At 40.4% G+C, this 12,891-nt stretch overlaps 1 protein-coding gene across 3 annotated transcripts in view; it reads right to left on the bottom strand.

The window, feature by feature from the left end:
• The window catches only part of kcnab1b (potassium voltage-gated channel, shaker-related subfamily, beta member 1 b), a 38,926-nt gene that overhangs the window by 3,536 nt on the left and 22,499 nt on the right, over positions 1–12,891 (bottom strand). For all 3 annotated transcript variants that reach the window (XM_017422339.3, XM_017422338.3, XM_017422337.3), the window contains 6 exons: positions 12,620–12,657; positions 11,934–12,013; positions 11,381–11,425; positions 9,166–9,210; positions 7,400–7,443; positions 4,483–4,569 (listed from right to left, as the gene is read on the bottom strand). In XM_017422339.3, coding sequence (XP_017277828.2) covers positions 4,483–4,569; positions 7,400–7,443; positions 9,166–9,210; positions 11,381–11,425; positions 11,934–12,013; positions 12,620–12,657 — 339 coding nt within the window. The remainder of the gene's footprint in view (positions 1–4,482; positions 4,570–7,399; positions 7,444–9,165; positions 9,211–11,380; positions 11,426–11,933; positions 12,014–12,619; positions 12,658–12,891) is intronic.

Below are 12,891 nucleotides of genomic sequence, written 5' to 3'. Positions count from 1 at the left end.
GTTTAGGACTTTTTGGTAAATTATTTTTGTCCCATGTTTTAGAGGGGGAACCGATTATTTCAGACAGCTGAAATATTTGGTTCCCCCCTGGTAACTTTTGCAAAAAAAGAACAAATGTCTCCAAATTCACAGGATTTGTTGTCCATGATGAGAGGAATAAACACAGTTAAAGACTTCTTGGTAAATTAACTAGTTGTTGTATAATAATGACCTAAATAACATTCAACCCAAAAGTTATTTAGATAAAAGCGAAATACCACTTCAGGCGGAGAAAACCGCCTGAATAATAAAAATATTACAACAGTTCACTGCAAACCCATATGATGCTAGCAAAAAAACAACTAACAAATCGGTTCATTTAAATAACAGTTGGATCAAAAAGCATCTCAGTGACAGACACAGAGCAAGTGTTTGTGTGGGTGAAGCAGGTGGGAGGGTGGAGGAATCACAGGACATCTGCTCCGAAGTGGAGGGAGGGAAGAAAGGATCTGGGTGGATGTAAGGACGGAGGGACAAAAACTGTGAACTGACAAAGAACCTTGGAGGAAAACATAGTTTATTAGAGTTTTGTTTTTCTGTTTCTTACACATGAATAATCCACCTCAGTGCTAAAAGGGAAAGGTAAGACAAATGGATTCCCGATTGCCTCCAGGTCTGAACACAAAGCTACTTTTCAGCAGAGCCAACAGCGAGGCATCAACTCAGCTGCCAGAGGTCAAACTGAGAGTAAAGCTCAGGTGAGATATCCAACATGTCGAACTCATTATCCCCAAAAAGACAACAGCCTTATGTGTAGCTAACAGTGCAAAAGCTCACAACAAGAGGAGCAGATACAACACTTGTCTCGTTCATCCATTTGATCGCACATAAGAGGATGTTGCTTTGGCCGTTAGCCACAGTCTGCCCGTCCTTGAGCCCTCTCGCTGCAGCAACATGCCTCTGAGTCTGGAACATTTGGTGACCTGAAATCGGCAGGTATGACGCCGCTCCTTCTGACAGAGCACAGCAGAAAACGCTCACGCTGAAATGATCCATATCAGGTCCGGGCAAGTGCCTCTGTGGATGTCAGAGCGTCTTTGTGAGAGTTGTTCTGGACATGGTTTTGCTTTGTGAGTCTTTATTTATATTCCTCCTGCATATGAACGGGTCATCAATACGTTGCATCGTAAGAGATTTTCAGTGTCTTGGGATGCCTGGAGTTAGCTTTGTGGTCGTGGGAAAGAAGAGTTGGATGAAAACGAAGGAAGCTGATTTCCTGAGATGGTTCCAGAATCGTCTTATTGATTCAATTTTTGTGCCTCAGCCTTTATATTCTGTTCTTTACCTAAAATCAGATTATGAATGACTGCAGCAGCGTTGTACAGAGCCTTGATAAGTTTGCTCGACAAGCTTCGGTGTACCTATTAATAAAATAAATTGACATGACACGGCTTTTTCTCCTGGAGGCACCTTCTCATCATAAAGGCTGTAATGAGTATTTTATAAATGACCAAATTTTGATGCCAGCATGATGGGAGGAAAAAAAAACCCATCTAAAGAGCATCGACTTTGTAACTGACAGCTCAGACAGAAAAGAGCACAGGACGAGATGGAGCTGGAGTCTTGAAAAGGAAGTTGTATCCTTTTCTACAGAAAAAAGGGAACATGTAATGAAAGGAGATTGGCGAGGAGGTAGAGAAGAATGAGGCCATCGGAGGAGGAAGCCGTGACGGTAACAAAGACAGACTCTGCTGCGATGACATCACTTCGTTGTCTCAAAGGAGACGCGAGTCATCTCACACAAAGTCGGAAGTCGTTAAAGTCACAAAAACAAGCAAATGCACGTAGATGCACCTATTAACATTATATTCTGTTTTTCTTTCCGTTTTTATTTAATCACGGCAAACTTAAATGTCTTCTTACGCATTTACCTTTAGTTGAGTCTGTTTAAATTTGAACTGGATTTGTCCCAAAAGATCAATTGCATATGCCAAGCAGGAGAAACTAAAACATTACACTGCTGATGCACAACAATACTCTTTAGTATTCACAAGAAGACACACTCAAGTTAAAAAGGCACTGATTTATGGTGAGCCATTAGCTGCTTTCGAAAGAATGGTGCAAAAGTTAAATATGTTTGTTTTGTTTCAAACTGCCTATTATTAGCTATAAAGCAGGATGATTTCCAAAAGGCAAAAAACAACAACAACCTTTTATGTGTCTTGAATATTTTGCATATTTCTTTACAACCATAATATAGACGACCTAAAGCAACAGTTTAGTCATCATACTGAGTAATGCCAACTAACAAATATCACTTTAAACCCCTTTTTATAGCTGTTGAGAAGTGGCTGTGGTGCAGTTTTGAGCTCAAAAGGAGCAGTTTTTTAAAAATGAAACACTCATTATAACCACGGAGTTGCATTTTAGATGTATTAGAATTTTTGCTTTTAAAATACATCAGAATTGCAAGAATTTGGACTTGTGAAGTTTTTCTAATTTCTTGATGATAGGAAACATGATCTTCTAAAGACTTTTTCTTAAAGGCCATATTATTGATTATAATGCCAAAGCTCTTGTATGTTGAGTTTTTCCCTGTCATAGTTTTCATATATTTCAGGTTATTTAGGTTATTTTAAGTTGTTTTTGGTGTATCGTAATCTACTGATCTTCTCAGTTATTGTAGCTTCCAGCTCCACTCACACACCTGTCTTTCATTGAGTAATCAGCACACCTGTTCTCACTCACTAATCACCCACCCAGGTGAATGAATGCTCCTTGGTTTTTATTCAGCTTTTTTCTGATTGTCTCCTGGATGCTGCTGTTTGCAATTTATTTTGTTTTTTTTAGTTTTGTTGTTAAAAATCTTGACAAGATTCAGAACCAGCCTTCTTCCATTTAAGATCTAAATATCATCATCTTTTTGTGACAAACCATGTAGATTTTAATGTTTTTAAAGGTCTCATGCCATTACCAAAATGTTTAACTTCCTGTTTTTGTGATATTACAGGGTCTTCACAATTAAAATTTTCCTGTTAGGTTTTTTTAGCTGCTTATATTCCTATAAGGTGATGGTTTTTATTGCTTCAACCAATAAAGATTTCTATATTTTTGAAGCATTGTGACAAAAAATATTAAAGTATGGGACACTGTCAAAAACTAAAAAACAAACAACAAAAAAAAATTTCATGGCATGTCTCATCTTTTTAATTTATTTTTTATTTTTTTCTTTCTGTCTTTATAATTGTCCTTATTTTTTCTGCAAAATCTTTAAAATGTTATTATTTTATTATTCAGAGTCAACTCTGTCTGTGAGCAAAAAAACTTATAAACCCCTGGACACAATTTAATGAAACTTTCAGGAAATAATCATTACATGAACATCTACAACTGATAAAATGTTGGAGCAAGCCCAATTCAATATGGTTGCTACAGCCAACTGACCTTGGAAAACACAAAAATGGTATAACTCGGCCAATTGTACAGATATTGAGCTAAAATTTGATGTGGCAGTAGCTGAGAGTCAACTCCAAAACATACCCCAAGCACTACACAATGCACAAGATCTTTGCCAGAAACGTTTGTTTTAATTGTATGGAAGGTGTCCTTCAATGAACGCTAGGCTTTTAATTACTGTGGTTTTATTTTTTGAGAAATTATTTTTTATCAAACTAATCTTACGTTTTGACTTGCAATGCCTTTTCTGCAGATACCTTCATCATCTCATCAGACTAAACCAATTAGTCTGTCAATCTGTTAGGATTTTGACTCATCACTTGTAAATAGTTTGGTGACATTATCTGCAGGGGAGAATTATTAAAAGGTTTAATGGAGAAGACTGAGGGGTTGTCATAGCGGGGCCCCTGGAACAATAAGTTGACAGATTGGCCTCCCACAGTCAGCTGGTGTCAGGGGAGGCAGCAGGGAGGGTAAAGAAGAAATGAATAGAAAACTTTTTTGGGAAATCAATGGGACGCCATCCCTTCAGGAGGAAAAAAAAAAAAAAGAAACTACTTGAGGGGGGAGTTTTGTGTGAAAAGACATAAAAAAGGAGCCACATGACAGGACTGACATTTGAAGAGAGAAGTAATTGAAGAAAACACTGGAAATGTCTAAAAGCAATATGTGTATTCATAAGGTAAGAAATGCTGCAGTACGGAGTTGAAAAGTGGAAATCCAGCACACAGCAGGGTTCGTACCTAGTGAGACCAACCCAAAAATACATCAACCCCCTCCCAAAGGAGCCAGATAATCCTGCTTCTGATGAGCAGCAGAGGGGTGGGGTGTAACAATCCCACAGGGACAGAAGAGAAAAAAGATGGAGACCGGCGGACGAAAATAGAGGAGAAGAAATGAGGCGAGATTGTCGGTTAATGTCTGTGTAGGTCAGAAGAATTCACTTTCACCTGACCCAAAAGTCCCGGGCACGCACAGCGGTCTCATCAGGATTTCTCACCCTCTCATGTTGCAGGATGCCACGTGTTTTTTGCTGCCCACACTTACCCTCCATGGGAGTGTTGCTGTCTGTCCGGTTGGCAAAGACCACGTCCACGTAGTCCAGCTGCATCCTCTGGAGGGACCCCTTTAAACCTTAAACGAGAGGAGCGAGTCAATGTTTTGAGATGGGTTTCAGACGGAAAGGTGGAGAGAGAGTAGGATGATGGGTTGGCAAGTCGGAGGGCAGAACCTGCTTCATGCTACATACAAAACTGAATCTGATCTTCAGATAATGTTTTGCCCTCGAAACATTGTTTTTCTCCTTCTATAACCGTCACATATAAAACATCATATCTGTTTGGTCTGATTGTGTTCAATGAGACTCACAGTTTATGAGAAAAACAAAACACTTTCCTTCTATTAAAAATTAAAATTGGAATTTTTTGTTCGTTTCTTTTGGTGTAAAATGTAATTGCCTGTGCGTGCATGTGTGTGCGTGTGTAGGAAAATATCTCATGAACCACAGGGCAGATTTGACTAAGTTTTACAAGTATTGAGCTAAAATCTGGTGTGGTAGTCGCTGAGAGTCATCCCCAACACACTCTGAGCGCTAACTGAACTCATCTTTGTTTAAAAGGTGGCGGGGGATATGAAGGATATGTCCTTCTAAGAATGTTAATTTAACTGATAGAAGGTATTTATTCTGGAAACTTTTTAATAAGCATTTAGGACTGCTTTCATGATAATCAATTTTTAAGATAAGCTCACATTATGATAAGAAAATTACTGTAAAATCCTCTGTTTTTGACGTATTAATAGACGCTTTTGTTGGTTTCTGGGTGAAGCGAACACCTTCAGACCAACAGGAGAGAAAAGATCAACAGAAAGGTTATTCTCAGCATCGGCTCAAGCAGATCGGCCGCCATTTTCACGCAAACGAAAGCAAACGAGAAATGAAAAGTGCACACAGGAGATTGTGACAAAGGAGGACAGCAGAGCAATGAAGACATGGAAAAGTAAATGTGTATGTGTGTGTGTGCGTCTGTGTGTGTGTGTTACAGATTAGTGCCAGAGGCTTCATCGTCACCCACAAATCCCAGCTGAGAAATTTGCTTCCTACCACTGTTAGAACTACTTACACCTCCTCCTGTCTTCTGCACCTCCACAATCTCAGAAACATCCTTTACATGGATCCTAATCTGAGTCTGCACCTTCAGCAGCAGCAGCTCCAGCTGTCGCCTGGATTAGCTGGAGATTATGGGCTGCGAAGGGAGTCTATTTTAGGAACCGAGAACAACAAAGGTTCTCTGTGGACTTCTAGACTACAAGTATTTAAATATGCATTCTGTAAGAGTTTGTTTCATTCAAAAGCCTAGTACTTTTTTTTTTTTTTTTTTTTTTTTGTTGTTGAAGGAATTCATATCTAGCTGTTTTGGTAAAATCAGTCTCATGTGATATTACAAGATCTCTCACGATTTATTAGTACTTAGAGTATGTGTTGTGAATGACTCTCAGCTACAGTTTTAGCTCAATATCTGTTCATTTCAACAAGGTATAGTGATTTTTGTGTTGCCTAGTGTTGATTAGCTGTAATGGCCATCTTGTATTGGGTTAACTTGACGTATTAATCAGTTTTAGATGAACATCCAATAATTACTTTCTGAGAGTTTCATTGAAATCCATCCAATGGTTCATTAAAAAAAATGATAACAGAAAAATGGAGTTGATTCCAGCTGTTAATGCCAAGGTTTTAAGTGAAGAGGTCACACAACGTGTTGCACTCCAAGTATAGTTTGGGGAGGATGGTGAGCTACCACCACGCAAAAATCTAGCCCAATATCTGTAAAACTGGGTGAGTCATAAATATGTGTTTTCCAAGGTCAGTTGCCTGTGGTGGCCATGTTGAATTAGACTGACTCCAAAAGTTAATCAGCTGTAGATGTTCATCTGTTGATTACTTTGTGAGAATTTCAATAACATCCATCCAGTGGTTCGTGAGATTTTTTGCTAACAAACAGACAGAGCTGATTCTAATAGGTAATGGCAAATTTTTAGACACAGATCTCTTGCAACAAGTTTGCGTTCAGATTATAAATCAGGACTAATCTCAGCTGCTACCACATCAAATCTTATGTCAATATCTGCAAAATTGACTGAGTTACAGCAGTTTGTGTATTTGCTAAGATCGCTTTGTTGTGGCGGCCATCTTAAGTCAAGTTGACTCCAAAAGTTAATCAGCTGTTGATGTACAGCCAATGATTACTTTCTGAAAGTTTCACTGAAATCTATGCAGTGGTTTACGAGACATTTTGCTAACAGTGCGGACAAATGGAGACACAGCACAGACGTGGACAAACACACCGTCGCTCTGCCTTGACCTTCGGCAGAAATGGCACCTTTCTGTCACAGAACGCCCTCATCTGCAACAAAACCGAGTTCAGCTAATGAGTGATAATCATTTCCCTCTCCCTCTGCTGATCCCCCGCTCTCTGCAGCCGTCTGATTCAGAGTCCCCCATCCTTTCTTTCCGAGGTGTATTCATCAAATCTGGTTTGGGGGGGTTGGGGGGAAGAACATTGCAGAGGCTGCTGAGAATGCTAATAATGTGGGAGAGAGCTGAGTCATTGCAGGAGGTGCATTGCGCTGTGCAGAGGTTTTTCGAAATGGTGGGTGTGGGGGTGAAAGTTTTACCGCTGTGAGCTTAAGTACGGCCTCAATTAGTCTTAACGTACCCAGCAGAGGAGAGAAGAGGAGCAGATAATGCAATTAACACTACAGCACCCTAAGAGGCAGGAGTTTATTAGAAAGAAACCTGCAAGGGTGTTAACAGACAGAACATCTGCCAAAGTCTGACGTACCGCTGCCCGGCTCAAGCTTAGGGAAGGAGACCCAGACAGAATCAGAAACAGAGGAGGAAAAAAGGCGACTGCATGGAAGCTGTGTGATGCAACGTGTTGTGGTCAAAGCAGAGGAGAAGAGTTACCTTCAATGATGTGTTTTCTGTTGAGGCCTCGCTCTGTTTCTGCTCTGAAAGAGGAGAGAGAGAAAAAAAAGCACCATGTTAGATGTGTTAACGTGAAGAAACACGCATATCCAACTTCTCAGGCTTCGGCAGGCTAGGAAAAATGCCAGACAAGAGTTTGCACAAAAAATTAAAGGCCTAGCACTGCTTGAAAGGAATGCACATCGCCCGCCGCCTTTCATGACGGAGTTTTAAACAAAAACGATCTTGCTGTGATTCGGTGATTTCTTCCTGAGAGTTTCAATAAAATCTGTCTTGTTCTAGGACTATTTTGCTGACAGTGCAGACAAATGAACACATGCACGCACAGACATGAACATAATCACCCTTTCGCCTTCTGCAGCGGGCGATAATTACCTGCTAATCATCACTAAAGACATGTATTTAAAGCGGTGTGTTGAACAATCTGGTTACAGTGTTTGTCTGGAGTGAGAAAATCTACTGAAGAGTGAAAGTGTTGCCCATGTGCGAACAGCCAGAGGAGTTTTATTTCCTTTAATGTGATAAAAATTTAACAGAAAAGTCAGGAATACAAAACTTTCAGCTGTTTCAGAATCAGAGTCGTCTTTGGGCTAAAATAGCTCTCTCCAATGTGGGCTCTAGGCTTTTTAAGTGCACGCTAAAAGTTGAGGGAAAGGCCGCAAGACAGAAAAGAAGCTCAAAAACCAGAAGTTGTCCTGCTTAATCTGCCCTCATGTCTGCGGCTGTGTGACAGGTCCAATATCTCCTCTTGTTTTTAGCCCCCGTTTTAGTTTCCTCTCACTCCTGTCCTGGGGGAGATACCTGGCTGTGGAGCAGCTAAATGTTATCTGACATCTGCTTCTGTGGTTCTCAGAGGAGGGCTGCTCAGAGCGGCTGCAGCGATGTTTCGTCTGAAAACCACCCTCGTAAAGAAAAAAAAAACGAGTTTTCTGTGCTCTTTTTGGCACCCTTTAGCCACTTTAGGGTTTAACACTTTGATCTTCCACTTTGTTCCTCCTCAGTTGCCTGTTTTTTTCCCCAGCTTGTTTCCCTTCCTTTTTTTCTACCAAAAACACACAGAAAAAAAAATGCTGTTTATCATCCATATTATCAAGTCGCCCTGTTTTTGTGCAAACAAGAACGAGTGTGCGACGGATGGCAACAATCAAATATGCAGATGTCTAATGCAAGCTGGAGGGTCGAGACGCTCGACGAAGCTCTCAGCTGGGGGTTAAGTTGTTCCCGAAGTGCACCTGAGACGGAAGCAGAGTTGAGACACTTTGACGGCAGTCTGAGAGAATGATTGTGAGTAGAATCCGCAGTCCTGTTGGGGCTCAGTTCAACTGAGTTACATCAGATTAAATAAAAAATAAAAAGAAGCAGAGGAAGCATGTGGACGCACTGGTGATGCTCCACTTGCTTTTATGACCCTGAAGGCTGCTAAAGAAGTGACTAATACAAACTGAATCCTTCACCGTGACAGCAGAATATATACATATATGCTGTATATGTTGTGGACAGAAGGCTGTGGATGTTTAACACCATATGGAGATGGGAATAAGATGCTTATTTTATTATTATTTTTGAGTGTCCTGTATTTGTACCTGTGTTTTTCTCCAAAATGTCTAATCTTATGTCACGCTCCCTGCAGCTGGAGGCAAAAAAAAAAAAAATCACATCTAGCCAGTCTTTAGTCAGATAGTCCGATGATCTGAGGTGGAAAATTTACAAGCTCCACAGGCAGAAAAACAAGCACACACACTTACTTTCCTCCCCAGTAGAGCTTTGTGGTGATCACCAGGCTTGATCTCCTGAGGGGAAACACACACACATACACATCAAAAAGACATTTAAAAAGTTAATCCCAGAAATAAAATCATGTCTTAACCTGGCAGGGAATTAATCTGATTGTTTCTGTAGGCGTACACAAGTTGGTGTAACAATCAAACGGGTGTGTGACGCTTTGATCGGTACCATCCTGCAGAGACAAGTGGCAAACAGATGGTGCTCTGTTTGCTAACGTGTATTTTATAAAAGATGAGAGTTTTGTCTCTGAACTTTGATTAGAAAGCTCCCACCCTGTCATATCCATCATGCTCCATAATGAACAATTTAAACCCGTCCAGAGTCGATGCAAAGAACCGAGCAGATCCGTGGCCAGCTCATCTGTGCCATTGTTGTTGCGCAGAACTGTCCACATAATGTACATTAGTGATTAATTACCAGCTGGCTCTGTGAAACCTGCCTGATTTGTTGCGCAGAACTTCTCAGCTAATGAGAGATTTCATGCTCATCGTCCACCTAACATACAGGAGGTGGCAAGAAAACTCCCTCTGCCGCTTCCATCTGCTCATCATATGGATCGCTTTGAAGCAGAAACACGGAGACACAGAACGCACGTTCAAGTAGCTTCGACCGAAAACTGTAACGTGATCTGCTTTGCACCACTTGGTTTGACTTCCATATGTGAAGAAGTTTTGAAAGCAAAGGTCATCATAAATCAGAGAAGCCACAATTAAAAAAACATAATTACAAAAACTTTATTGTTACACAAAATAAGATTCATTCAACTCACGCTGGAAGCTCCATGGATGGGAACACACTGTCCTCCACATGCTTTTAAATTCATAAGTTTGTTTTGAACAGCACTGCTTTCTTCTTTAGCCTCAGACAAGTTTTGTTTTTTCCTTTTATTGCAATTTAATTATGTGTACACTGTTATAACATGTCGTGATGACTTTGATCGCTTTCTGCAGCATTGTCAATTTTAAATTAGTGCTTACTTGTACCCAAATGCTTGAAAATATAATCCAGTTTGTTATATGTTTTACCAAGCTAAAAAACAAAGGGTGATTAGTTCTTAAAGCATTAACATAACACTTTTTGGACATGCATACTAGTTTTAATCAGCTCAAAGCTCTGTCAGTGGTTAACTGCAGCTCCCATTTTTATTTACAGTTTAACTAATGCCGATTTCATTTAAAAACAACTAACTATTTCATACTTTTTCTTTTGTAAGTTGTTAAAAAATATCTCCAAATGAAACAAAGTTCGCTTGAACAGCCTGCGTTGTCAAAGGTAAGGGAGAGGAAAAACAGATAAAACCCAGAGACCGGAATCAACGAGCTCTGACCCGTCTCCTGTGGTCACAGAGACCCTGAGGTTGCCCAGGTTGGATGACTACCAGAGTCTGGCTGCAGATCCTCAGGGTACTAATGGTTTTAGATGAACAGGGCTTGTTCGCGCACATCCTGTGGACGGTAAATTTAAACTGGGATGTTGGGAGTTTTGAGACCTTTTCAATGCCTTGACCTCATTGCTGTGTTTCTTGAGCTGTTTAGTTCTTTGTCCGGCTGGGGAATGCTGCTGCCATCAGGGAAAGCCGAGTGTGTGTGTGTGTTGTTAAAGCAGAAAGGGAATATCCTCATAAATGCAAGGTTACTAAGCAAAACACAGCATTTTAATGAGATGCCCAGAGTTATTTGTTTCACCTGAACCACAGCTGCCCCGAGCAGACGGGTACGGTTTTATTTAGGTGTTTCAGCAGGTTTAGACATTAAAGCAGCTTTTTCACAAAATCTGTATGAGAAGAAAAATATTTGCACTTGCTCAAAATAGTAAATAAAACCCACAGATTTTGACTGAAAAGGTTAAATTGTATGAATTTGACTCCAGTGCTTATACAATCTAAAACAGTAGTTTCCACAAAAAGAAAAATCACAATGGGATCAACAAATATCAAACAAATATAAAAAAATGGTTGTTAAATTACTCCCCTAAACATTTCAAGAGATAAAAACAGTAATATTATTCTTGTTGTTGTTGTTGGGGTGGTTTGTTCTCTGCATGCTGTTGCTTTAATTACTTCGTTCGTAACACTACTTTTGATTCTGAAGTTTGATAATCACTGATATAAAACATGTAGTTGGAGGAATAAAAGGAAACTTTTTTGATGTTGTTTGCTTAGGTACTAAACAATACCTCCAGCACTTTTTCTTGATGATGTTTCCCAGGATTATCTCTGCTCTGTGGAAAAAAGAAGAAGAAAACCCAACATAATTAGATACAAAACCAAAGACAACCCAGAAGAAATGAGATTAGATCCCAGATTGCCATCTTGGTAACAGCATGCAGGCGTGAACATTATCTGCCACAGTATCTGCATGCATACCTGATTAGAAACCACAGGCAGTGCAACATAAAGGATAAACGAGTGCTGGAGTGAACGCTCAAATTTCACCAGCAACCTTGAAATTGTCATTCATTCCATTGCAGCTGTCACACGTAGCACATTATTCACCTGGACGATGACCAGGCAGGAGCTTATACTGAGCAGGGAACATAAAAATGAGCCTCCAGTGATGAACACAATTATCCAAGCCACTTTAGAGACACAGGTACTTCTAATTTTGGTGCATAATTCATGCTTTGGTGGCTAAACCTTCCTAATATCTGATGTCCTACGAGGACACTAAAAGTAGACAAAAATAGAAAAGCGGCATACGGACGATGACAAATACGGGACAGTACTCACTTCCCCCCAGAGTAGACCTCGGCCGTATCGAAGAGATTGACCCCGCTCTCGTAGGCGATGGTCATCAGCTGCTCGGCCACCTGACAGAGGCGAGAGGCGTTAACCCTCATGAACATTGGTGGAATGAACGTCAGTAAACATGAGCGCAAATAACACTTCAAAAAGAGAAGAAACTCCCAGAAGAAGGCGAAGGAGTAATCACCGAGACCACACTGTTTTTGGTTAAAGTTGTTTACTGCACATTGTGTGCTTTTTTTTTCAATTTACTTATTTTTTTGACCCAGTTATTTATTCTGAAAGGGGAAAATGGAAATGAGGTCTGAAGATAAAGTCCTCCTTCTGTGCTCCTATTTTTTTATTTTGTTTTGCATATTTATTTGTGTGTCAGTTCGTCCCAGTGGTAATCAGTCAGTTATGAGCTGCCCCCCTGCCCGCCCCCCTCCAAGGCCGGGTCGGACCACGTGAAAGACGTCCTCTGGCAGTGAAGAATGAAACCTAACCACCCAGCCTTGGTGGAGCCAACAGACTTAACAACCTGCTGCGATGTGGGGAAATTGATAGTGGAATGAGGTCCACTGAAGTGCTGTCACAGACTGGTAACTGCACAGTTGTGTTTTATTTTGTCTGATTGGGTCGAAATTAATGACAGCTAACATCCGAGTAATGAACAGGATATAAAGTCTTACCTCATCAGATATCTGTCCTCCAAATGTTACCCACGTTCCTGTTCAAAGAAAATGCCAAAAGTCACGTCTCTGGCACAAACAAAATACAAAAAAAGTTAAAAAACAAAAACAACTGGACTTCTATTCTGTAGCTGAAGACGTTTCGCTTCTCATCCGAGGAGCTTTCTCAATTCAGAAATAGAGAGTGTGGAGTTGAGCTTTTAAAGCTGAGATGTGATGTAAGCTGGATTGCTTGCAAATTGTTCTCACTCTCCTAACAATGGAGGCTCGTT

Source organism: Kryptolebias marmoratus, linkage group LG20 (genome assembly GCF_001649575.2).
Source record: "Kryptolebias marmoratus isolate JLee-2015 linkage group LG20, ASM164957v2, whole genome shotgun sequence".
In the NCBI taxonomy this organism is placed as follows: domain Eukaryota; kingdom Metazoa; phylum Chordata; class Actinopteri; order Cyprinodontiformes; family Rivulidae; genus Kryptolebias; species Kryptolebias marmoratus.
The sequence above is the reverse complement of the archived record's forward strand: the minus strand, read 5'-3'. Positions and strand labels throughout refer to the sequence as shown.